The following is a 27968-nucleotide window of genomic DNA, read 5'->3' as shown; positions in this document are numbered from 1 at the left end:
AACTTTGCTTCCGCCGTTTTTTCCCGAAATTCGAGGCTTCATTGTAAAAAACCTGTTATACATTTTTTAACTTCCTCCCATCTTTCGGACAGCGAACGAATTCCACGTTGAAAACACTGGTCATCTTTTGATGCGATCCACGAATCGATCCAAAATTTTGCTTTTTCATAATACCGGAAGAGCTGGTCAGCCAGGCCTTGTGCCACTGAGTAATTGTTGGACGGAGCAACGCCTGGCGAATACAGCGTTTCCAAGTATGTCTTGACCACTTTCGCAACATGGGGCCGAGAATTGTTTAGTTTAAACTCACTTTATCATGTCTTTCGTTGTATTGCGGCTATTAGTCTTTCAATGCTCGGCTCAAACGCATTAATTGCGTTCGATAACGATTGCCTGTGATTTGTTTCAGTCGGTTTCAAGAACTCATAATACACTACATTGAGCTGGTTCCACCAAATACTGAGCACGACCTTGGAACTGTGAATATTCGGTTTGGCCGTCGACGTGGAAGCATGGCCGGGATATCTCCATGATTTTCTGCGCTTGGTATTATCATAATTTATCATAATTATCATAATTTCGTCTCTAGTCACAATGCGATGTCGAAATCCCTTCCGTCTTTGCCTTGCTGGCAGCTGTTCACAAGCAATCAAACGCCGTTCAACATCTCTCGGCTTCCACTCATACGGCACCCAATTTCCTTGTTTCTGAATGATTCCCATGACTTTCAGGCGTTTTGAAATGGCTTGTTGCGTCACTACCGATGATCCTGCCAAGTGATGCGTCCAATTCTGCATCTTCGAAGACCAGCATGGCGGTTGAAGCGAGAAGGTTTTCGAGGATTCAGAATTCACCATTCTTGAAGCGTCGAAATCTCTCTCTGCACATTTTTTCACTAATAGCGGCCTGACCATATGTATTTGAGAGCAGTTGGTGAGCCTCAATCACAGATTTCTTCATATTATAGCAGAAAATTAAAACCTCCCACATATGACGAGAATTTGGCTCGTTAGCTGATATGTTTAATCGAGAATAACTTCATTATGCAGACACAAATCGACTAATATTTCGATGGCGTTATGTTTACAAATACCTAAGCTTATTGTATGACACCTACGATCTATTTATTTCGACAACCACTTACCACCACAGCCATCTATTAAAAACGGCGGAAGCAAAATTGTACACCTAATATTGTGGTGTGTACTGTGTCGAGCGTGTGAAAACCCTTTCCGGAGATAATGGTGTTACAAAAGTAAGTCCAAAGATGAATTTTAAGAAGCGAAAGACAAAGAAGCGTAATATAACACTTCTAGGCTGAGAATTTTTAATGAGTTCTAGATTCTTCACATTCTTGAAAATAATAAGCCTGAGAACATTATTTCTTTAATTACTTCAAATCTTCATTGTGGAATACGATAAATCAAATATAAACATTAAAAAGAACACTTACTGATGATTGCATAGAATTAAACGTCTGCAAGAGCCCTAATTTCCTTGGCGTTATAAAGAAATGTTTACCGTTCACGGTTCATCGGCGACATTGACCCTGGTGGCCGACCGAGTGAAACTGTTAAACGATTGAATAGAAGCCAATAAGAAGTGAGAGATGTTTTACCGACATTTCCGCATTTTAACGAGCTATTCGCATTACCTACACCTTGTTGTTTACATTCGAGTTGCTGAAATAAGAAACGTGACCCGGGAATTATTAATTATTCAATCTGTATGCCATTATTTGTAAGCATATCAGATTACGATAATTTCATGAGGAGGGATTGATATCTTTGTAATCACTATTGAATTTTAAGATTGAATTTATTTACTTTTGGGTACACAAAATATGAATCCAGATTAGTTATTTATAATACAAGTGCAGAAGGCATTGATATTCTTCCACGAGTTCAAAATTCAAAAACGAGCCACGAAGTGGCGAGTTTTGGAATGAACGAGTGGTAGAATGAGCCTTCTGTACGAGTTCCTATTATAGATTTTTTTCTCTAATTCATTGCATTTTCATTGAAATTAATGAAATATTTTCATAAATATATTTTAATGATTTTTGCATTGGAAAATTTTGGTTGGATGAATTGACAGATAAAGCCGTGGCGGAAAGTTCGGAGTACCAACATAGAATAATAAAATATAACCATGAAAACTGTGTGTTTCTGATATATTCTCGCACGATTTTGTTCTACAAGATGTGGAAGAATGAACGGAATAACCACAGAATTAGAGAAAAAATTTTTATGTATCAGGTGTATCTACTGAAGAGAAATTGTTTTTGCATAAAAAACAAGGTTTCAATTACCAGGGTCAGCGTTAGGGGTGAAACTGTGAAGCGACTGTTTAGGCTCCTCTTTTCGAAGGGCGGCAATTTAGCCCAGTTTGTGGCCGCACTTTCATATTCCTGAAAAAATATGGTCTTAATTCTTGAATTCTGCTTTGCTGCGTTTATCAACATTCCTTTCAATAAAAATCTCCAAACCGTCTTTACTAAGCCGCCTGTTCAATAAATAACACATGGCAACCCAACCAATATAAGCAGCATTGCCTATTACCCCAATTGAATGAGGAATGCAATGTATTTCACAAAGACGAAAAACAACACTTCGAATTACGTGGAAGTTGTTTACACATTCAACATATAGAAAATTCTTATGATTTTGCATTCCAAACTAGTAACTGATAAATGCTGAATAATTTCAGCGGAATATATATTTAAAACACATTTAGTTTCCGATGCTTTATATGCCTTACCGCTCTTTGTATCTCGTGGTGTGATAGGTGATCTTTCATCGATCGTACGATGTGAATGTGAGAATCACATATATAACTTACTCATTGTTCACCGGCGTCGAAACATCCAGGAATTTATTGTAGGTAAAATGTCCGAAAAAAAGAAACCCAGTGGAAACGACTTAAGAAAGAAACGATTAGCAAAAACGCTAGAGAAATCAGAAATGGCGAAAAATCATCGGGGCAGGTGATGTTTTTTGTTGGGGGGTGTTTATTGATATTTTTTCAGCAGAGGCGTCAAAAAATTATTTGCTTCAGGCGCCAAAATTGCTCGCTCGTTAAAATGATCCGGTTTTGGTCAAATATGCGCCGTTTGTTCGATAACTCGTTGCCATTTTAAAGGTAATATCATTATGCCTTTCTCATAAAAACCTCTACTCCTATTGGCAAAAAATTGTGACAATCGATTTCCTTAGGCCCCTCTCAAAGCGAATTTTCCACCAGCAAAATTGTTCGCTACAGAGAGGAACATCTGGTAATCACTTGCTGTCAGGTCTGGACTAAAGAAACCTCCCAAACAAGCTCCCGGAGCTTCTGGCGAGTTACTATCGATGTGTGGTTTGGCGTTGTCCTGATGGAATACAATTCCTCTCCTATTGGCCAAAGCTGTCTGCTTCTGAGCGATTGCTTCCTTCAGACGGTCAAGTTGTTGACAGAGTATAGTTCCGAGTTAACACTTGTGCCGTAGGAGACCAGCTCATAGTGAATAATTTCCTACCAAACACACAGTAAAACTTTCCTTGGCCACCGTTTCCGCCAGCTCACCTCCTTTCGTCCACAACCGTTTTCATCACCAGTCACCAATCGGCTTCAAAAATGGGTCGATTTTGTTGCGATTGAGCAGCGATTCGCAGATGAAAATTCGGTGTATGAGGTTTTTTTGATTTAGCTCTTGTGGTACATACACATCGAGCTCCTTCTTGAGACCAGCCAAACGTTTTTTGTGCAATCTTTAGTTCGTGGGCAATCGAAACAGTGCTTACATGATGGTCGAACTCGACAGTGACGTGATTTCATCGATATTTTCGATGATTGGCCTTCCAGTGCGTGGTGCATCCTGGACATAAAAATTACTGAAACGGAATTGATTAAACCAAAATTGCGCGTGTTTGGCTGTTACAGTGTCAGATCAATAAACACTATTTGCATTTTCAGCCGCCTTGATTGAACTTTATCGGAGAAAACTGTAGAATATAGCGTATTTTCTATTCGCTAGTGTCGATCTTTGACGCGCGCTCAAACTAAACTGAGTCAATTAATCACAAAACCGTCAGAGAAGTTTTTGTAGTACAAAATCTCATCTTTCTAACTCTATCCAGTAGAAATCGATCGGAGGTATAAAACGCCAGATGCAGATAACTGAAGCCATCTATTGGAAAAATAATGGATTTTTTTACTATACCTAATATCTACTAGTTTGTGACTTCGTCCTTTCACTTTTTTCTTTTCATTCGATTTTCATGAAATTCACCCTCTAAAATGAGTTCATTTCATCTGTGGAAACTATAACAATATCAGTTCGGTATTTTGTGAGATCAGAGTGAACATAAAAGCAGATAAAAAAAATACTTGATTTGAAAAACTATTATTTACTTGTCTTAATTTCTAGTCAATCCAAGAGGAATAGCTTGAATATCAAATCAAGCTGTGAATCTCTAATTGAAGTACATGTTTCACTCTTGAAGGTGACTATGTTGAGGAATCATCACGAATTTTTAAGAAAAATGCGTTTTTACTGGTAATGTTCTGGACTAAATGAGCGGTTGTTCCTCGAACAAATCGCTTAGTTGATCAAGATAGAAAAATGCCAAAATAAGGATTTTGTGACAAAGCATTTGGTACCACAATGTATTTCAATAGCTCCCCTAGTATAATACAGTAATTTAAACCACTCTTGGCAAGAAATCTTATCTCAGATGAATTAACTCAATTCCTGTCTAGCCACGTGAAGATTCAGATGTCAAGGACATGACATCATCAGGAAATCTGGACATCATATGTTAATTTAATTGACATCAAGAAATTAATATAATATGTGTACACATCATATCATTTGAAGTCATAATTCATTCAACAAATAAGATCCATCAAATCAAACTAAATTTAGTAGTCTTCTTCACAACTGATATCCAAGGATTGAAAATTATTTTTTCATTCACTAAAAAATTGAATTGTAAGTCTAATAAGAATGTATATATTTCCAGGCAATAACTCCAGCAGATAAACTAGGCAACCTTGGTATCACAAACATAAATCCAAGCCTGGATCCAATGCAAGGCTTCATTGTTGAAGCCATACTTACATTCTTGCTCCTCATCGTCATTCATGGTGTCTGTGACACAAGAAGGAAGGACGTCAAAGGTTCCGCTCCTTTGGCCATTGGTGTGGCCATCGTTGCTTGTCATTTAGCAGGTGTAAGTGCAAAATCAAATCGTAATTTCGAGTATTTTATGCATTTGACAATTTTTTCCAGATCCAATATACAGGATCAAGTTTAAATCCAGCTAGAAGTTTTGGTCCAGCAGTGATTATGAATTTGTGGGCAAACCACTGGGTGGGTAGTGTTAATATGAAGAAAACTTATTTCAATTTTTTTTAATCGTTTTCATCTGTTTCATATAAATTTTTTACAGATTTACTGGGCAGGACCAATCGTAGGCGCTGTAGTGGCAGCACTTATCTACAAATACATCTTCAAGTACAGAAAAGGAGAGAGCGATTCGTATGATTTCTAGAACTGATTCAAGTATTATTTATCGTGACATACATCTATACATCTCATTTTTGGAGTTTTTACCATTATCTCATCTATTTAACCGTAGTGAAAAGTAACATATTGTACAAATTTAACGTATTATAAACAATTTATTATAGTTATCTTTAGTATTTAGTTGTACATGTTTATAATTCTCATGTCATTGAATAAAAATTATCTTTTATTCATACTCAATTCAATGATTCATTCATATCATTTGTCCTATCGAATTGAAATTACGATAATGGATGATAAGTCAATAAATTCCTAGATTCATATTTCATTGAAGGAAATTGATCCCAAATAAAAATCACTAATTTCAAAATTTTCTACTTTATTGATATAAATTTGTAAGGTGCCGATAAGTTCTTGATACATAAAAAAATCCATTGATTCAGTTATGAATACCAATTAATCATTTGATTGTCACTCTCCAATATTTTTCAAATAGATTATTTAAGAGTTGACTCTTTTTGTGTAAATCGATAAAGTTTGATTTTCTTGAACTAAATCAATGAAAAAACCATCAAGGAGGAAAAGAGTTTCGCATATGAAACAATATTTATATTTATCATTATATTAACGAGAAATTCAAAAAAGAATCGCCATTAAATCCCAAAAATACAATGAAGACATTTGAAAAACGAGGGTTTAGAGAATAAATCACTTCAGAAGTAAAAAATGAAGAAGGAAAATGAAGAATAATGTTTTTGAAGAATAGATTTCATTTCAATACCGTACCTCAAGTCAAAAAATTTCAAAACTATTCTTGTTTTCCAAATTTGTAGATAGTTTAGAGCATTTATGAATAGTTGTTGTATTGATTCAGGAAAAACTTGTTGTCTCTATTCAGATTCAGTATTTGATTATAGGTACCTATATAATCCAGTTAGTATATTTCAGAATTGATTGCATTTCTTTTGTGAAATTTAAGAAGGTACGCCAGAAATATTAGCAATAATTAAAAAACTGAGGACGGGAATAAAAAACTAATTATATGCTTAGGTTAGTTTATATTCACAATTTCATTAAAAAATGCCTTTTGAAGCAATAATATTAACACTAATGCAAAGACTAACTGATGAAGAATACAGTATTACTTAAAATATTTACGAAAAAGATGTATAAATTTTTCGAACACAGTCCAATACATTTCAAGAACGTTGCTGATCGAGAATATCATTAACTATAGGAGTAAATTATGACTAAGTTTATGTTTATATTCAACAAGATAATACTTTATTTTCATAGTGGAATTTCAGCATCGTTGTCGAAATTATTTGGATGGTATATACAATATATTATAGATTTCATAGATCTTCACTCCTCATATACCTATTTATATACAGACGCCAGGTAAAAAACATCAAATTCTTCTTCAGTGCGAAGAGACAGTACTAACGAAAAAATTCAGAGCTCATCAGATTATTCCAACTATGAATTTTGTTATATCACAAATTATATCAGGTTAAACTTGCAATAGGTTGAATTAAATGACCGAATAATATAATTTAAGTATTGGGAGTATTGTTGAAGCACTTTACCAACTTGAAGTGAATGATGTTTTCGCTCAATACTCTCAAAGTATTGAAATTTAGTCAATAGTTTTTAATTGAGTAATATGTAAAATTTATCAGTGCCAATAGGTTGAATATATGTGTCAATATAGTAACGATTCATTACCCAAAGTTTCTGATTTTTTTTTGAAGATTATATCATTATTATAAATACAGTCTCCTCGCACCAAATTCGAATTGGTTGGCATCTTGGAAATATTTTGAATTAATATAAAAAGGCAAGGTGTCTTCGGACACAATTTTTTTAATATTTAAACTCCAAGTTACTGCTCCTGCTTACAAGCTAATCTACACTACAAAAAGATGAATAACGTCAAAGACCCGCATTTCACAGTTGGCAGAGATACTGGTAGTATATTTTCAATAGGATTTAGTACTGCCGATGTCTAAATAGGTCAAAATATCAAGAATTATTTTTTGAGGAGACACCCCGCTGTCAAACTCATAAAAACACTCCTATCTCTACCATTCTTCATAATAAGTCATAAACAGAGTATCTATATAAAAAATTTGAAATTCCGGCAGTACATAGTCAGTATCCATCAGGAAATCTTTCTCTGCACGAATTAATTTATTGTTACGATGAATTTTTCAGATCCTTGTATTCGAATCTCAAAAAAGCAAATTCAGGTGTCAAAAACGAGGCGGATTGGGAATTCGGCCCCAATTTTGACAAAATCAGTTATTTACGAAATAATTTAAAACCAACCCTGAGGCCCACACACCTGTTCCTATCGTTTTCAATGGAACTTACTATCCGCACTTTACACCACTTTAAGATCAGTCTCGGGTGAAACATAGAAATTACCTAATAAACTTCGAATCTAGAAACGAAATCTTCAACAAAGTGATATTCGAAACATAACATTTGGTCTATAGATTTAGAAGTTAAGAATGATTCTCCTTAACACATCTAGTGCTTATCACAGAAATAATGCAGCTATTGTAAAAACCAGGTCTTTTTTGCTGCACAGTTATCGGAGAAAACATCTTCGCCGGACTTCTTCTAACTGGTCCTGGTCATTACAATATACCAGTTTCAACTAATATTACATTAAGAACAACTCAACAATTTGATTACTATTCATGTAACAAGTATTTTTTTTTTCGTAAATTTAGTGATTAAAGCACTTCAGGGAAGAATTATAATTATTTTACTCGAATTAAATTTTTGGTATAAATTACAATTAGATTTTAAATTTCAAAATTACCATATATACAGATTTGAAAGGTCAGGGGGCGTTGAAAGCAGAAATCAACAAATACACGAGCTACATTCGTAAACACCAAGGAAAGTATATTCAGTTTCCTCAATTTTTTCAACTACGTAAAAATACATGAAATACGTATAATATGAGAAAGAAATTAGTTACCAATTAATATGAGGTTTTAAGAGAGTAATTGGAGGCTACTGGATCGGAAACAAATTGAAAAATATATATTCATTTCGGAAAATATTCGTTGATTCGAAAATCATATAATCCTAGGTATTAATGCATAGTATGTAGTGTTCGGACAAAAAAAAGAATAAAAAGATCATTTATATACATATAAATAAAATTATTGAATAATAAATATTAACTCATTAAATAAATAGCTTCGAATTCAGAAAGTCCTTAACACAATTCAACAAAGAATTCAGCCAATATTGCAGTAAAAATTACAGTCATATGAACAACCGATAACGTCAAAAACCAAACGAAACACTTATCATTCGGTTCAATAAGTGGTATGAGATCTGCGTTTTCTGCTCCCAAAACCATATTATATACATGTACCTATACGATTTTTTTTTTAATTCGCACATCACTCCACGACATCAAATGAAATCTCCTGTTCTTGAAATCAATACAAAATGAATTTTATTGGCAGTAGTAATGAGTTATGAAATGTCACATAAAGCGTCACATACACACACACACATACGATACACAGCGTAATAATTCAATTCCTGGTCGTTGGTAGTACTCCTAAAGGTTAGGCCCGCTGCTAGCACCAGTCGTCGTCATCTGAGTCGGAATGACGAGTCCTGTTTGGCTTCGGTTTGTAACCGTTTGGTACTGGACTTGGCAACATACGGCCGCCTCTGCCTAAAGCGACACCTATAAAAACAGAAGGAATGTTAATTTTGAAAGTAACCTGATAAACATTCGACAGTCGGTGTCTGGAAATGTTGATTGAATGAATTCGGAATCATTCGGTGCATAGTCAAATATCTATACCAGTAAACATGTTTAAACCACATTGCTTGTATTCCACAGAATTGGCAACTTTAACATTTCAAAGACCTACTTTAATGAAGAAAATATTTCTGTGTACCCTTCAAATCACTTATTGAGATGAATAAACTGTTAATTATTTAAGACCAAAAGGTTCCTCTTCTTAAACGAAATCGACATTCAAGGTAATATTGTTTTTCTACTCCCCCTACAGAAAGTAACGAAATTCGTACATCCCGCCAACTATGTAACTGTCTATTTTAAGCACTGTGCAACGTACTGTGCGATTTATTATACTTTACCGCAAACAGAAAGCACGATCAACAACCAATACGGTAGCATCTGTAGGGTGAATCGCACGGCGAATAAGATTACAACTTTAGTAGTTTCCATGGAAACGAAGCCCGCGTAGCCGATAACCTTTTGACGTTTCGTAATTGTGTCGTGATTTGCCAACAGTTTTGGGATTTGATTAAGTTTTTATGGAAATGGAGGTGGTATCAAACATGTGTTTGAAATATCTTATAGTGCCACCAACAATAGGTAAGAAGTCTGCGCAATTTTTGGAAGGCTTAGGACATAAAACCAATCACTGTTCTATGATGAAATCACCATGCACCGTTATGAAGATAAAGGTGTATATGGTAGTGACTACTGAGTTGCCATACTGACGATTTCATAAATGGTTCCGGGATCAAACAATCCTCTTAAAGAGGGAGTACCTCAAAATTGGCTTAGACCCCTTTACCAAAGTGCTAACCCTGACGTGAAGCCTCTGCCTAAAATTGCAACCAGATGCACAGCGCTGTGGTGACTTACTGCCCTGCTCAACATCACTGAATCCTTGCGTGTTGATCGGGCAAAAGCAACCAACATGTGCAGCGCAGGGCGTGATTCACATGTTGCGGCTCTTAAGCATTAGTTCCGATGGTACTGTAAGCCTTTCTTTTCCGTCCTCAGAAATCGCTCTAGCTCTCTTACTAGCACTCCCCTTAGGGAAGTTGTTAGTACTGGCAGGGGAGGGTGAGGACATGAGAAGTCACCACACTTCATTATGGAGATGCCATACTGGCGATTCCATCAGTGGCCCGTGATGAAGACTGAAATCTTCTGATAAATGAGCATTTCAAAATTGGCTGAAAATGCCTCGCCAAATACCATTTGGGAAACAACTCAGGGGGTGATCAAATATATCTTTGTATTCGCCTTAATTTCTGTGTTAACGTCTCAGTAACTGACAGTCTACAATCTTCTTCAAGATGCTATATTATTCAGTATGTGAAGAACCTTCTGCTGAAGTTGTCTAGAATTTTCAAATACCCAATTTCGAAGATATGACTTGTTGACTCGCCTTGAGGCAAGTGAGTTTGAGTTTCAGTACTAAATCAATACTCTAAGAAGACGATTGAGCTTACTCAGTAGCTGAAGCAGATGAAGTAGCTCTAAAATTTAAAAACACAATGTAAAGAAACATCAGAGCTATCGGAAATAGTTCTCTAACCATCTGTTACCACGCAGTGATTCTAGTTGCTTCTCAGGAGAGACTATCAAGTCTTGAAATCTTTTACCTTTGAGAGTCACAAGAGCATGTTTTACTTAAGCTACGAGACCAATGTTGCATGTTTCCTTTATAGAAAACTCTTTGAAGGAAATGAAGATTTTTTCAGTCTATGTGGTTCATTTGAATTTTTAAGCTGGATAGAGATTACCGTTTACCGCTACAGTTGGTATCACTACCGAAGATGAAATAGTCTACTCGAAACTTTTGGCACTCGTGTCGTAGAACAACCTACTCGTATCTAATTCACCTAACGATTCGTATCATGTCAAGATCTTAGGTAACTGAAGTCATTTATGAACTGATGATAATAATAATAATAATTGACTTTATTCCCACAATACAAGATAAAGCGATGATCATTTACAGCAATAGCAACATATTCCATACTCATGGATGTTTCTTATTTAATGGAGGTTTTTTTTTAGCACAACTATGACTCACCTTGTTCGAAACTTAATGGAGCTTGTGTGCTCTCCTTATATGTAGAAGACGGATTCGATATCGCTGTAGGATTACTATCTCTCTCCCTGTACATGTCACGATCGGGGGGGTAGTTATGATGCATACTGTGAGGTGTCGCATGAGCCGACTGTGTTTGCATCTGAGGCAGCTGCAGAATAAGATGAAAATAACATATTTGAGATCGGTATAATGGCTCATTTTTAGATTTTGAAAAGGGTTAGGTTTTTGAAGTGCGATGAAACAGGAACATTCTGAACGCAGCGCTTATTTGCCCACCCTGTACAATTAGAAAAGTTCTGGATTACTGTACATACAGGGTGTCCCGTAAAGACCACGTCAAACCGATGGAGAATGTAGATCAAAGGATAACCCATCTGCTATGACAAAATTCCTATAATAAAAGTCTTACCGTTTTTGAGATATTTTTTTTTTGAAAATAATGAATTTTTATCCTTTTTATTAGTTTTGCCCTTACGGTTGGTACAATTTTACATCTTTCTGGTTAATTTTTTCAGTAAAATATTGCTGAAGAATGATTTCAACGTTTACATTAAAAACATCCTCCGAAAATTTTAAAAGGGGGCTATGAGAAATATTTTTATTGGAAATTTTGGTAGTGGATTATTTTGTTCATGAAGTTTAGCCCATCGTAGTGGAAAAAAATGTACCGAGCTACTGCTGCACATTACATCAATAAATTGTCCATTTTATAGTGATTTCAAAGAGGTATCACACAAGTCATTTGTTATTAAAAAAAAAAAAGATATGGCCTTTTTTATCTTTTTTTTTTATCCAAATGGGTACGTTTCTGATGAAATCAAGTTTGTCAATTCTGTTAAGAAATCTTCGATATTGCATTACTTAGTGAACAATGGCAATTGTTTACTTGCGAAAATATTACTCGCATAATTATTCACCTCAACGAAATTCAATTTTGCCGGCAAATTTTGGAAAACATCATGCAGATCCAGATTTTTTCAATAAGATCATTTGGAGCGATGGGCTTAACTTCATGAACAAAATAATCCACTACCAAAATTTCCAATAAAAATATTTCTCATTGCCCCCCTTTAAAATTTTCGGAGGATGTTTTTAATGTAAACGTTAAAATCATTCTTCAGCAATATTTTACTGAAAAAATTAACCAGAAAGATGTAAAATTGTACCAACCGTAAGGGCAAAACTATTGAAAGGGGCTAAAATTCATTATTTTCAAACAAAAAAAAATTATCTCGAAAACGGTAAGACTTTTATTATAGGAATTTTGTCATAGCAGATGGGTTATCCTTTGATCTACATTCTCCCTCGGTTTGACGTGGTCTTTACGGGACACCCTGTATATGTAGAGATATAGTTTCGATATCAAAGATTCGAGGATTATTTACCGCATTGATAAATAAGAACCAAGATCCACAGGTATAAAGGAGATTGCATAGGAATTGCCGAGCTCCGATAACATTTATGTAGATATTTGAATCGATGAAATATTAAAAAGCTCAGAGGGAGTTTTGTTATCCTTTCTCTGGGAATATTCCTTGGAATCTCAATAATATCTGTATTCGACAAACACCTAATATAATTTGTCGTCCAACTTAGGAGTCAAATGTAACAATAAATACAGAGTAATGAAATTATTTTTTTTTAAATACAGAACTAGATCATAGAAATACTTACGTTCACATGCGTTGGACTAGGATTCAACTTAGAAAAGTTAGTGCCAGGAGGCAAATGCAGCGTTGAGGGCTTGCAAGGTGTTGGTGGCAGTCGTCTGCCATGTCCTCGTCTGACGCCCAAGACTGGATAGCTGTGCTGCATGCTTCCATGATGGGCTGCAGACTGCTGCATCGGTATACCTACCACAGCACCGGCTGTAATTTTTTTCTAATATTTTTTAGTTGCTTTGTAGGGCAACATCTATGTGTTTGAGTGGTTGTATATTGAGGTATTGTCTACCTTTAGAATTATTAATGGAAGCAAAGAATTCTAGTTGAAGGTACCTTCAGGAATTAAAGTTGGGTATTAAGAATATAAACTCCACTTTTATTAGGAGGCGTAAAATTGCTGCTACCTCTAGGTGAAACCAGGGAAGCTCAATCAGTCAATATTATCAAAGATTTAACAGTAAAGTTACTGTTATTTATACTTGAATCTCACATAAAATTAGATATAGAAGAAATTAAAGATAGAAGACACACCAATGAGTAATCCATTAGAAACAAAATTATTGAGTTGCTTCAGAAAGAAGATTATAGGTTATCCAGCAGGATGATGAGCCTGAAGGTCAAGAATGTGAAAGAAGAATAAGAAATCCTCAATGTTTGAGATGATGTTTGTATGTTCAGAGAAATTCAGAGTAACATGCCTCATGCGTTCTACATTGTACAGGTTCCCCAATGAATACTATAACTAGATGAGTTTATTAAATGACATTGCAGTAGATAATGTTATTAGTACAGGGTCTTATTATTATAAACTCCCAGTTGGCTTCGAATTATTTTTTGCCACTCCTCATTAAGAGTCTCAGGTCTATATCATAAGTAGTGTTCTTTCGAACCAATCTAAGTCTTCTTTTTCTGTTTTTGATATCAGTCCCCCCGCATTTTGAAAATCATCTTTCTTATATAAACAAACCTAGCTCGTGAGGTAGTTGAGTTAATTGAAGTAGCTTGAATCAAAGAAGAAACAATATTCATGTGAAGCGGCAAAATGGGAATAATTCAAACGCAACTGCATTGTTACAATAATTCATTATAGACCCTTCGCTTTATTATCTGTCATTTGTTGTAAGTTTCGTGATTTTTGTTGAATATAACAATACATAATGGGAAAACAAAATGCAAAGAGTTGACTTGTTTCCTAGTTCAATAATGCAAAATATGAAAATCGATGACTCAGATGAAGTTCTCGATAGTTTTGACTTTCAAGAATAATAACTAATCGTGTTAGGAGAAGATATTTGTATTTCCTAGATTAGATATAAAGCTTATGGATTTTATTCGACATATTTATTGCCATTCCATGATAAAAATAACTGGAACATCAGACAGAAATAAATCAAATTCTCAACTATGCATAAGTTCAGATTTTTTCGATAATTAAAAAATAATTAAAATATTTGAGAAAAATATCAGAAAATTTCGGATTCATTGGGAAACCTGTAATGTATTGGAAATGTGCGTATAGATTGTCCAATAGATGTTGACGGAGATTGTCAATATTACATTATCTCAAAATTCGATTGGAAGTCCAGAATTTAAACTATAATAATCTGTAGAAGACGATCTAGCAAATTGACATTTGGATTTTCATGAAAGGACCTCATTTCTTCTGTATTTATTGCTGTTGTGAATTTTGGACATGTACATACATATCTCTCTATAATTCATGCTGAAAACAGTTAAATGAAACTGAGGTATGGATAATAAAAAACTCAAAAGAAAAGCTGATTTCGCAAATACCAAAAACATTCAGGTTCATCAATATCACCAATGCTCTATGTCTACTTTCTTCATCGAAAATCAGATGAAATGTAACCTGGTTATCTATAATGTTTTCAGATGTGATAGTGGCAGGATGAAGTGCAAATGAGGATATTGGCAGAAGGTGCATCGGTCAGTGAATCTACCAAATGGCTCTATTATCGCTCATTACATACCTCTCGTTCCATTTCCGTGTGTATAAACGCACCAACCTACACAAAGTGCAAACGAATTTAGCATACAAATATTGAATTTTCTTTGAGGTGGTAGCTATGGAAAGTTGTTTGCCAATTGTTTGCTATTTATAACATTTTCTCGTAATTCCTATTCTGGTTGAACGAAAATTGAAATATATTATGGATCATTCAGGAGGTGATAGAAAAGATTTGGTTTAAAATCTTCATTTTACTGAATGGTCCAAAACTATTTCAAAAATATTGAAAGTTACCTTAAAAAATGATATAAGATCTAAATAATGAATTCGAAAGATAAAAAAATGAAATTGTTTTAGTTTTAGACCATAGTGAAGGGTTGATTTATAATTCAATTATTACTTTTCTATCCGTTATTATCATTTGTGTGTAAATCTCAAATTTAGACTTATGCCAGTTCTTTTCCATTCGAATCACTCTTTGCCTTTCCCTTGTCTTTTCACCAATAACACTTCTTAAAAACTGTGCAAAAGGAAACATATTCAATGGAGAGGGAATATAGGAACATCAAAAATAATTATAAGTAATCAATTATATGAATGAGTAATCAAAAAAGATCGTGCGAATTTGTAAAACGTTGGGTATAGATTTTTTCTGTTATTTGTCCCCAATACGTGTTTCTATACTATAATTGACTTCCTTAATAATTGATTTAATGTATTTCGCATTTATACTTCACTGCAAAAATTCAACAACAACAGTAGGAAACAGCCAAAAAGAATTCGTGAAGAAATAATGTAGAAAATATTTGGCATTAACTGGGATAATTTGTTGTTAGAATCCTGACCTAAAGATGACCAATCGAATTTTAATCGCAGGAGAAGATTTCACAAGTATATGATAACTTTCTGATGTATTTTACAACACAAAAAATCCAAATAATAATCTTCGAAGAAAAATATTAACAACTGTGAAATATTAGAAACCCTACCTCTAAAAAGTGTGACAAATTTCATGAAAAAAAAACAGGCTTTAATATGCGATACCCAGTATTCTTAAAATAGAGGTTTTTATACGCATACGGTTTGCACTGTTCAGAAGGAAGTAACCTGTCATTTAAAAAAAATGTCCAAATGGCCAAGTAGTTTGCACGAAAATGTAATTTAAACTTTCAAAGAAAATAAGTATCGAAAAAACCTTCATTAAGATACTGAGTAAAAAAGAAGATTGGGAAAGGGAGTCCACAATCTGAGTTCTCAAAAAGAATACCATCGAATGATACACATATGGTTTCAAAACCACGATGGGGACTGACGCTAAAGTATTCGGAAATGGTACCAGATGCTCATTATCATAAGCAGCTGTCTAAGTGTCTTTCAGGCAGAGATAGAATAGATAGATAGATAGATAGATAGAATGATCTGTAGAAATTAACCTAGCAAGAAACTATCTGCAATGTGATATAGCGATACATTCTGATAGTCAGGCTGCAATCAAAGCACTGAGCTCAAATATCTTCGATTCGAAGATGGTATTGGGGTGACGAAGAAAACTCAACGAAATAGGCAGGAATAGAATAGAGGAACACTCTGGCAGAATCTTCCTGGTTTGGATCATTCCAAAGAGTTTCTTGGAAACATTGACATCGCGAGATCCAAGAAGTATATGGATCTTGGCAAGAATATCCTACACTGGATTCCTCACAGGGCATTGTCACCTCAGGAAACACCTCATGAAAATGGGTCTAGCAGAAAATGACGAGTGCAGATTCTGTTGGGAGGAGGAAAAAACTCCGGGTGACGAAATGCCTCGCCATCACTAGCCAACGCAAAATCTGCTTTGGACAAGAAAATTGTTGAAGAGATACCCAGGTACTAGATTTCATTAGAACTCTGGAACTGGAAGGCGAGATGTAGATCACGTTATGGGGAAAATAGCTCTGATGAGGGCACAATAGACCATTAGATCGCAGTGAAATGGAACCTCCTCAATTAAATCTGATCTAACTCTAATGTAATCTTTATCTTTCGCCTAATTTTTGTTGGTCACTTTATTGGTGAAGTGTATATAACGGGTGTTATTTTTCGAGGTATATAACTTTAAGTTGGCATTACTGTTCAAGATGGAGACCGATTCAACAGCTGTCAAGTGATTTATTCTCAGTTTGGTTTGGCAATTCATCATAAAATGAAACTCACGCCTAAACAACGCTTGCAAATAGTGCAATTTTATTTCGAAAATAATGGTTCTGTGCGAAATACGTATCGCGCACTACGTCCATTTTATTTTGTTTAGCGACGAAGCGCACTTCTGGTTGAATGGCTACGTCAACAAACAAAACTGCCGCATTTGGAGTGAAGCTAATACTCAAGTGTATGTCGAAACACCGTTACATCCAGAAAAACTGACTGTTTGGTGAGCTCTATGGGCTGGTGGAATCATCGTACTTCTTCGAAAACGATGATGGCCAGAACGTTACAGTCAATGGTGATCGGTATAGAGCCATAATGACTAACTTTTTCATTCTTGAATTGAACAACCATGACGTCCAGGAGCTGTGGTTCCAACAAGATGGCGCAACATGTCGAACAGGTCGTGTCACAATCGATTTATTGAAAGACACGATTGGTGACCGCTTAATTTCACGTTTTGGACCTGTGAATTGGCCTCCAATATCTTGAGATTTAACACCGCTTGACTACTTTCTGTGGGGCTATGTGAAGTCATTGGTCTATGCGGACAAGCCACAAACCCTTGACCATTTGGAAGACAACATTCGCCGTGTTATTGCCGATATACGGCCACAAATGTTGGAAAAAGTCATCGAAAATTGGACGTCCAGATTGGACTACATCCGAACCAGCCGTGACGGTCTTATGCCAGAAATCATATTCAAAATGTAATGCCACAAGATTATCTTGCGGATAAATAAAATTCATGTCAATCGAATAATCTATCGTTGTTTTATTGCGATTTAAAGTTCTATAGCTCTAAAAAAAACACCCGTTACTATCAAAATTCGCACGAACTTCTTTTTGTCACCTGACATTATATCTGACTGAATAGATTTTCGCATTCAGAATGAAAATTACAGTATGGACAATAATAATTAAGTTCAGAAAAATCACGCATGGTATACATAAAGGTAATAAGGATAGCCCATAAGTTTGTTTTGACGCTTATTGCTGAGCACCTATATGAGGTTATTCAAGTGCAACTTTGAAGCTATCCAATCAAAATCAACCTCGCAAGTGTCAAACATATTTTGTCAATCGAGAAAGTGTCCAGTTTGAAAGTGAGTTGTCAAAAGACGTAAATCCCGTTGCGGCAACATAGAGCTTTGGCAATATACATGAAATAACCATCGAACATCGAACCATCGACAACCCTTGCTCGCTCCATCTCCTCCGATCCTCCATTCCACCTAAACTCACCTATGGTTGGAGGTCCGTACCCCGCTTGGGGAAGAGGATGTGAAGGACTTGGTGACCTTGACCTCTGGCACATGTTGTTGCCGTAGCCGCGTCGAGACGACCTAGACGTCTCCCTGTACCTGACGGGGTTGTTGTAGCGGTGCGTGGGTGATGGTGACCTTGCTGGACTGGTGGAAGCAGACCACGAGCCTAGAGCAGATAATTCTTCAACAAAATTTTTGGAAAATTCCATTCAGAATACTACAGGTGGTAACTAAAAGGGTAAGTGCCTTGGTGTTTAAAAAAAAATTGTAAAAGTACTTCGATGGTTAGTCCGTGGTTTCTAGAGGGAGTGAGGAGTTGTGGTTTCATGCTGGAGACAACGAAAGCTGTGTTCGATATATGATTCGACAGATCTAGGAAAACTTGTTAATTTGTAGCTGTTTTGATTCCACAAAATCTGCTGCGTAAAGTGAAGGTACATCATCTTTGTAGAGAACTTATAAATTATTTGATTTGACCATTGTTGAATTATTCATATAAATGATAAAGACTACTTTTATAACTTTTTGATCACTTGAGATCGAGATGGGCTTTTCAGCATCAGAGGCTAAGATTGTCTTCACAATTTGGTTTTTACTTCACGATCAGTTTTGAAGTCTATATCACTCGTATACTCTGGTTTTTTTCAACAGAGTGTGAACTAGATTTGAAATGAATCGACGTATGAAGTTCCATTGGAAACAGTGAATATCAAACAAAGTCTTGGCTCAACAGAAAATTTCACCGATCAGCACGAAAAATTGTCCGATGTAAACAGCTGTCAAATAAATACCAACTATTGGACCCCATTAACAATTGACATAAATCTCAGTTGAAAGTCTTCCAATCCAATCACAAAAAAATAACCGGATGGGAAAGTCATCACAACTTTATTTTCTAATGATTTTCACCTAGACTTCCCCACCTCTTTGTGCAGCTCCTCAAAAATGCAGAACAACAGTTGATTACTTCTCTTGAGGAAAACCAAGTCTTGTGGCATGTAAGTTGAACAATTTCCTTGTTGTGAAGAAATCGACGTTTTGCTCAAATCGATATGTCATGAGGAGCCTGAGAAAATGTAATCAGCCGAAAAGTTAATTCTTTTTTTCCTTAAATATTGGTTTATATGTTATGCTTCATCTCATGTGACACATACCAATCAATTTTGATGATTAAGCTCCTGTTATTGGAATGACCACATCAGAATGGACGAAGGAGAAATGCTAGGATAGCCCTTGACAGAATCCCAGGTACCAGAAGACCAATCGGCAGACCCCCTAAGCGCTGGAAAGACTCCTGGATATATACATCCACCGAGGACTAAAGTGGAATTTACAAGCCCTAAGCTTAAATTAAGGAGAAAAACTTCCTGTTAGGGTTCCTATAGTCACTCAGGAGTCAAAGAAAACGAACACTTTTCACGGGAAAACTATAGGTTCGAGAGAATGAAAAAACAAGGAGGGAAATGCTCTGAAATTGTTGTTCCTATGCAAAATTCATACAAAAAGTACCTTGATTTTAGTTGAAACAAGCTATTGACTACCGCTTCTGGAAGCATCTAATGTAAATACAGTTATCAAAAACCGACAAGTGAAGATTCTGTGGAGATAAGGATGAAATCATCTGTTCTCAAAATGCCTCGGCATTTCAAGGCAACACAAAAAATGCCTTGGACGAGAAACTTATAATACTCAGGGCGTGACTTCCTTGAAATCATTCTATCTAGAATGGCTAGACTGGAGGTGTTGAAACTTTGAAACTGGAAAATAAGCTGTAGATGGTGCAGCTTTGGTAAGAGACACAATGTACCTCAAGGTCGCGGTGCAATCTAATTCTTCACACAGTTATCAATAATCAATCAGCATGGTCATGAGATTATTCCTTCGAATATATGTTCCTCCAAATGTTAATAATCCTTTCCTAGTCCTTGATTCTATTGAGTATACAAGTTTGGTCCAAGTGAGATTAATACATGTTGTGCTTGTATTACAATGCGACCTCAAAACTACATTTTGAAAACGTCGGATAAACTCAGAAAATGATTCCATAATAAACTGAATATGTAAGGTCTAAGACATGGGACATGAGTTGGTATGAGGTGGCCAGGTGATATAGAAACCTCTTTGACGTTAGTTGTTAGCCAAATATTCGAATTATGTAAAACCTCAAGGTTGAGTATAATCATGAAGAACCTATATAAAATGGACCCCCATAGTACCAATTGAGGTTAGATCATCCCGATATAAGTGCTGAAATATAACTTTTCTACTGCAAGGGGAATACAAAAAAAGACCTAAAACTCACCTCTCATAAATCGCCTATGAGAATGAGCCCTGTGATGCTCATGTTTCACTATTTCCACAACGTTTGACACTGTATCCGAAAATCCTATATCGTGGTGTAGATGTGACGGGTACCTTCGTCTTGGCGATGGGCTCCTTTGGTTTGTTGGAGAATTGCCTCGTCTGAAAAGAGTGAAAATATTCTTTTAGTTCAGTCGATCATTAGTGGATCTAGAAAGATCCACCACTCGCAGATCTAAGAGGAGGGGGGTATTTTGATTGTTACATCGAAAATTAAAATCCATCCAAAAATATCAGACAAGCCGCGATAGAAATTAAGCAACATCCAGTGATTTTATTGGAAAGATTTCTTAATTAAAACTGAAACTTATAATAAAAAGTGGTACTTTCAAAGTGTCATTTTTTCGCATTCGCACGAAAAATATCTATTGCAATTCATTAATTATTCCTACTGCTTTTTTCCTACCTTGTTTTATATCTATATCAAGATATGCATTTCGTTGAAAATCAATTCATATTGAAACAAAACTAAGGCATCAGGTGATTCGAAAAAACGGCAAAATTATACATTGAGGTGTGTCATCAATTCTCGAAGCGTTGCCTAAAATTAGCGACATATTATAGCCTCAGATGCTATTTAGAAGGATGCAAATGCGATAAATTCAGACCTATCATCAAAGAAATAGTGGGAAATGTGCGAAAAGCTCATAAGTGGAGGAAAATGGTGAATAGCTTGAAAGAAGTGTTATTTCTTGAATTTCTCGCGTTACTCGATGTTAAAATTTTTGTTAGGTGAACAACTTTGCTTCCACCATTTTGCTATAGATGGCTGTAGCGGTAAGTGATAGAAGATATAAATAGATCTTAGATGTCATACATAAAGCCATCGAAATTTTAGTCAATTTGTGTGTACATCATAAAGTTATTCTCGATTAGATAAGTCAGTTTTCGGGTCAAATTGTCGTCATTTGTTGATTTCTGCTATAATATGAAGAAATCTACGGCTAAGGCTCATCGAATGCTCTCACATATCTAAGGTTAGACCTTTATAAGTGAAAGAACGTGCCGAGAGTGGTTTCAACGCATCAAGAACGGTGATTTTGACGTCGAAGACCAGTATGGCGGTGGAAGAGAGAAGATGTTCGAAGATGCAGATTGTAGAATTAGAGGCATTACTTGATCAAGACTCAAGTCGAATGCAACAAGAATCGGCAGGATCATTGGCAGTGACGCAACAAGCCATTTCAAAACGCCTGAAAGCTGAAAGTCCTGGGAATGATTCAGAAACGAACGAGAAAATTGGGTGTCGTACAAGTTGAAACCGAGAGATTTTGAACGGCGTTTGTCTGCTTGTAAACAGCTGCTTGCAAGACAAAGACGAAAGAAATTTCGACATTGCATGGTGACTGGAGACGAAAAATCATTTGATTACGATAATCCCAAGCGTAGAAAATCATTGGGGTATCCCGGCCATGCTTCCACGTTGACAGTCAAACCGAATATTCACGGTTCACAGGTTATGCTCAGTATTTTGTGATATTTTGTTATATGAAGGCAAAGTTGTACGCCAATGTAGTTAACATCAGTCATCTAGTTTTTCAATTCGAAATAAAATAAGTAATATATGTAGGTATATGATAATAATGCTTTCTGAATTTTTCTGTGATTTTTAAAATAAAAGTTCTGAACTTTATGTTTCGCAAACATAACTGCTTGTTCGGACGACGCAAAAAAGCAGTGGCGTACGAAAAAGTATCGCATTCCGCATTTCGAATCTGTATCTATGTAGGATCCAGTTATTGTTCCCTGTAAATAATTGAGATGGTCAACCGGATGCTTGGAGACCTATTAATTTGTTCAAATGTCGAGGAAATGACAGTTTCAATGAATTCACAGGGAACGAATTGTTACTGTACATATAATATAAAAAGGATGTGTTATTCTTCGCGGTGTCGAAGATATGTCATGGAGTTGTAAATCTTGAAGAGATTTATTGGGGGGTTGGGAAAGTTCGAAGACAACACGGTCGTACCAGATGTGTCACATCTGTGTATCAGGTTCTAGTCCTTCGAGAATATTCGATTTACAGCAATCCGCGAAGATCTTTGTGGGCGGTACGGCAAAATTCTTAATGGACTAGGGGATGGTACTTTTCCTAAGGGTGTGGTCAAGCCGAAAGAAGGGAGGTCGATATTCGAGACAGGGTAAGTTCCAATCGGCAGAGAGACAGTTCAAATTAAGCCGAAGACGGGTAAAGTTCAAATTAAGCCGAAGACGGCTAGAGTTCAAGTTAAGACGAAGACGAGTCAAGTTCAGTCGGTCAACTTAAGACGTACGACGAAAAGACGGTTCGCGGACTAGATTAAGACGAGTCGCGAACAAGTTAGAGACGAGACGACTGAAAACTTGAGGTACGAGAAGACGTGATAATCGAAGACGTTTCGAGTAATTAACTTTCGAGTTGAAGACGAAATTCAGTACCGTAGTGAGAAACTTGTAATTAAGACGTAATTAAGATATTCTCAATACTGAGTTTGTACTGTATAAGTGTGGCTTTGTAAATAGATGTAAATAATTCAAAAGAGTTTAATTATTGCAAATCCAATAAAGTCGCGTGGAAAAAGACGAAAGGCCAGGTAATCGAATCATACCTCTAGACGATCGATTAACCAAGCCTACATCTATATCATATCATAATGGCGTACTATATTAATACGTTTTCAACATACCGAAGACTAGGTGATCTCCTGTGATTATTTCCATAATTAGAAGAAGGATGAAGATGCTGTTGGTCCGCCATGCTATCACAGGAAGGTCTCCTCGATCCCAGAACCTCCTGCAGTTCGGCAAGCGCCTGAAATATGACATACCGTTCCAAAAGACAGCTCTCATTGGAACATTTTAATTTGATTGTATTTTTGTTCTATTTGTTTTTTTCGAGTGAACAGACTAAGTGAAAGAATATTCCATTCATAACAGGTCCTGTTAAAACATGCAAGAACCATGCAGAACTTTCAGACAAACAGTATTAATAGAATGCAATAACAGATTGAAAAGTCTAGTTAGAACTTACTATAGTTTTCATGAGAGAAAATAATAATATTGTAATTTTTTTTTGGAATTTATCCATTGAGAATCATGCTATAGAAAATCTTCCAATGAAGGTTTGTTTTAGTGTTAATTATCACGATGTAAGCTGAGAGTTTCATAGGAGGATTAGATATCTAACAGACATCACAAATTTAAGCTTAATTGTGGGAAATATTTTCTCTCATAAAAATTTTAACTATGCTTGAAATTGGCTAGCAGAAACGTTAGTCCCTTCTAAGAAGTAACGATACAGATGTGCTCTAAACAATGAACGCAATAAGAAATATCTACTCGTTAGTTGAAAAATTGAAGATTTCCCAATTGGAATCTAGTTGTGGTTTCTAACTGCAATTTTTTTTTCTAGTCGAGACAAGAACCGAACACTTACATTTAGCCAGTACCGAGTCCTGAAGATGCATGAATAATTTGTTCCTTTTTTTTTGCAAATTTTTGATGAAATTTTTTCTACAGAAGTTATGTTTTTTTTGGTAAGTATAGATATTTGTGGAGTAAGATTTTTCAGTAATTAGGGGTTTTTCGATAACTTATTCACGAAATTATTGTGGAGACCGATAGAAATAAATTAAACGAAATCAAATAATAATAATAATAATAATAATAATAATAATAGTTTATTGATCCTTTTAGACAAACAAGGTATGTATAGGACAAGTCACAAATGCAAAAATAATAACAATTCAGACATTTTCTAAGCTATCATTATAGTGTAATATACTGAGTGACATTGAAATTTGGAAAACCAAATGAAGAATTTTGATGTCCTGTATATTTTGGGAGCATATCTAGTATAGATCCAGAATAGAGCAGGGAAAATCCATTTATCGATTCAAGAGAAATCCATAATGTATTGGACTCTGGTCCCAATCGTGTGAAAGACTTTTTCCTACCGTTTCTCAATATTTTTGAAAAACGTTTATCACTCATTCAATTGAAAATCAAAATTACTAAAGGAATTCAAATTTTCATGGCCCCATTAAAAGTCATAGAAACCAGAGAATGAAACAGATAAACGCAATTCTTATTTCCAAAACCAAGCTTTTATTTCTATTGTGTCCACAGCTTTTCGCTACGCCACTGCTGTCTAGTTCGACTAGTTCACATAAAAATGTCTTGAGCATTTTTCATGTTAGTACGTAGATATCAGTTCTAGTGAATCTCGGCTAAAAATGTTATAAAATAAAATTTCGTATTTGAAAAAAACTTCCACCTGTCAAAAAAAGAATCATCTCCGAAAGCACCCTATATGATAATTTTGAGTTTTTTGAATGATTGCTTTTAAATTTTAACACTCATTATGTCACTGGGTATATTTTATCACATAAATGACATCAATAATGTCATTTTGAGGCTGGAAGATTCAATACGGTTACTCTAAACAAATTAGCTAATTCCCGTATCCAACTCGATATAAATACTGAAAGATCTTACTAATTTCCACTCATTTCATTATAACTTGTCGCAAACAGTTGAAAGTGCTCAACTACTTCCGCAAACCCACTAAAAGACACAACATTTAAACAGAGCTAGGAGACTATGTTAGAGAGTGGGTATAGCTAATTTTTTTGATTCTATTGCTGATAACAGCTAATAATACCTTCGCTATGATTCGGGACTAAGTCTAACACCTTAATCTTGATCTGTAAAGAATTTCTTGACAATTAAAACTTTTGTATCGCTCCTAATAACCTAAGATTGGGTCTAATTCTATGGAATACCACCTATAGGACTGTTATTTTCACCTTTTTGCTCCTGAAACAAAGAAACACAATTAAATTGAGGTCTGAATTTCTATTGGAGGGAACTCTAAGGTTCTGTTCTAATTTAACACTAAATATCTCAAATGGTAACTATGTCAGCTTCTCCAACATTATCTCTTAACATTCAATTTACCTTAGCGATCTGTTCCTCTTCGTATTTCTTCGAGCTAGAGTGGCAAGGGAGCTTTCTTCTGGAACATGGGCATCCGAGTGTTCCTGGCCCCCCATAAGGGGGGCACCCTCCAAACTCAATGATCCTGTACGGCTGCCTCCCAAATGCCCGGCCATATCCAAGAGGCAGTCAAAAAACGACGCTTTCTGTCATCCAACAAATGTTTACTTAAGCGATTTACCAATCCATAACACTCTCAACTTCAAATCCCTCTTTTACACTCAATACTCTTCAATCAAGCTATTTTACATAATAAAAAACCTACATCTCTTTTCTTTCTATCTTCAAAAAACTGATAGAACTACCCTTAAACCCAGTAAGTGGTTGGAATCGAACGAGTGAAAGTTCAAATCTCGATAAATGCATGCAGAATTTAAGCTAAAACTATACATTACCAAGAAACCCTAAAATGAACTATCTTTTAAGTATCAACTCATATTACATGATGAGAAACTGGAAATTGTAAGCTCTTTCCTCACATTTTCAAAGTATGCCAAAAAGGAGCGACAGAAAAATAGAACCTTGTGGAATACCATTTGAATACAATATTTTTTCAACTTTCTTTTTTTTTTGTGTAAACCCTGTCAAGTTGATTGAGAGCCAATTTCCTTCATCATATAGTACATTAACAAAGAACATGCAACTGGAACTTCAATAAATATGCAGCATAAGATCAATATGTATGTTCTGAACATCGCAAAATGTGTAGTAACATAATATGTGATGTAAAGAACAAGTTAATCAGCAATATATTCCTTCAGTTCAAAACCCCCCAAAAGCCTAAAATAAAACATGCAAAATTCTGGAAATTGAGTGAAGATCATAAATTGAACCTACAAAAGTGTCGTGAAAAAATTTTGCGGAGAGACAGTTGGGAAAAAGGTTTCCAAAGAATTTACTTGAAAAAATTTGCTGTAAGGTGATGAAAAATTGTGCTAGCTAGAACTAGAATGACACTATGAGGAAATGTCGATGTAGATCAGACGGTACTCTGAAATTGTCGAACTTGCATAGAGATGAAACTGTTGGGGTTTGCTTCAACGAGTGCATAAAAAACAGGCAGAAATTCTAATAAGAAAATTACAAATTAATCTACAGCAGGACTCTCTATGAATGAAAAATCTGTTAAGTGGTCATTCTAGAGAAAAACTAAGTTTTGATATTATCATACTACCGCGTGATTTGTTGAAGGACTATTTCCAAATCCCTGAAATACAAATGCATAATCAGGCACTAAATTCCAGACGAAAGGTTGCGAACATCGAAAATATGCCACCATCAAATTATTCGCGAATAGTAAGCATCAGTGGCGTAACTAGTTACCCCCACTTTGAAAAACAAAATCTTTTTATTTCTTTTTATTGTTACTCGAAATTTTTTCTAATCAATGGGGGGTTTATGTCCATAGTAATTCCCCCTTGTGACGCCATTGTATATAAGAATTCGGAAAATCATTGAGGGAATATAGAATTTGCAATACGCCACAGTCAATAAACATATAACATATGGACAATCAAGACTTCTTTCTATTCGTGCCCAGTTTGAATATTTTCTCTCCTGCTTTTTCCAATGTAGCATCGAAGAGGCCACTACGTTAGTCCAGTCGAATACTTCATTATTTGTCGTGTCGTATAATGTGCTATATACTGCTCCACAAAAGTAAAGGAAGTTCAGACATTTTGAGACTGTTTCAAAAGTTTTCATTTTTTGCCACCATTTTTTCAAATATGACATCGATAGACGAGTCGGGAAACTAAGCTTCCACTAACTCTCAATTAAATCATAGTTAATTGTATGAATGTTGAACAGGAACTGATCCAGAATTCCTAGAAAGTCAAACAACAAGAATATGCTTGGGACCGAATAAAATATCAAACGAGGAGCAAAAAAAAACCCTTTAAGATGTAATAAAGTAAACATTCTATTTCTCATAAATGAACATTTGGTAGACAAGAATGGCAATTTTCACAAAATTTTCGAACTTAACTTTTGTGGAGCAGATTTTATATATGGACCGGCGTATTCTTCAAATAGATTCTATATTCCGCGAATGATTTTCAGAATCTGTAGATTAGATACAATGATAGTAGGTATTTCTAGTCAGTTTCGACAATCATTTGATTCAAAGATTTGTCAAAGATGTCTCAACACATTAAGAAATATTTT

General features: G+C 35.4%; 2 protein-coding genes across 30 annotated transcripts in view; one reads left to right on the top strand and one right to left on the bottom strand.

Annotated features, from left to right (window-relative positions):
- LOC123681274 (aquaporin AQPAe.a-like) overlaps nt 1-5749 on the top strand; it is a 46519-nt gene extending 40770 nt beyond the window's left edge. For both annotated transcript variants that reach the window (XM_045619707.1, XM_045619625.1), the window contains exons 4-6: nt 5004-5213; nt 5273-5353; nt 5433-5749. In XM_045619707.1, the coding sequence (XP_045475663.1) occupies nt 5004-5213; nt 5273-5353; nt 5433-5534 (393 nt within the window). In that variant the 3' untranslated portion in view covers nt 5535-5749. The remainder of the gene's footprint in view (nt 1-5003; nt 5214-5272; nt 5354-5432) is intronic.
- Nucleotides 5750-8105: 2356 nt separating this feature from the next.
- The window catches only part of LOC123679986 (voltage-dependent calcium channel type A subunit alpha-1), a 312605-nt gene continuing 292742 nt past the window's right edge, over nt 8106-27968 (bottom strand). For 12 of the 28 annotated variants that reach the window (XM_045617641.1, XM_045618241.1, XM_045617973.1 and 9 more), the window contains 10 exons: nt 26977-27009; nt 25764-25948; nt 25613-25622; nt 23492-23616; nt 20764-20924; nt 18439-18642; nt 15029-15064; nt 13048-13241; nt 11353-11521; nt 8106-9233 (listed from right to left, as the gene is read on the bottom strand). In XM_045617641.1, coding sequence (XP_045473597.1) covers nt 9121-9233; nt 11353-11521; nt 13048-13241; nt 15029-15064; nt 18439-18642; nt 20764-20924; nt 23492-23616; nt 25613-25622; nt 25764-25948; nt 26977-27009 — 1230 coding nt within the window. In that variant the 3' untranslated portion in view covers nt 8106-9120. Of the gene's footprint in view, nt 9234-11352; nt 11522-13047; nt 13242-15028; nt 15065-18438; nt 18643-20763; nt 20925-23491; nt 23617-25467; nt 25511-25612; nt 25623-25763; nt 25949-26976; nt 27010-27968 lie in introns of those variants that run through there. The other 16 variants (XM_045618975.1, XM_045619352.1, XM_045619130.1 and 13 more) reach the window with 11 other exon arrangements.

This window comes from Harmonia axyridis, chromosome 1, assembly GCF_914767665.1.
Source record: "Harmonia axyridis chromosome 1, icHarAxyr1.1, whole genome shotgun sequence".
In the NCBI taxonomy this organism is placed as follows: Eukaryota; Metazoa; Arthropoda; class Insecta; order Coleoptera; family Coccinellidae; genus Harmonia; species Harmonia axyridis.
The sequence above is the reverse complement of the archived record's forward strand: the minus strand, read 5'-3'. Positions and strand labels throughout refer to the sequence as shown.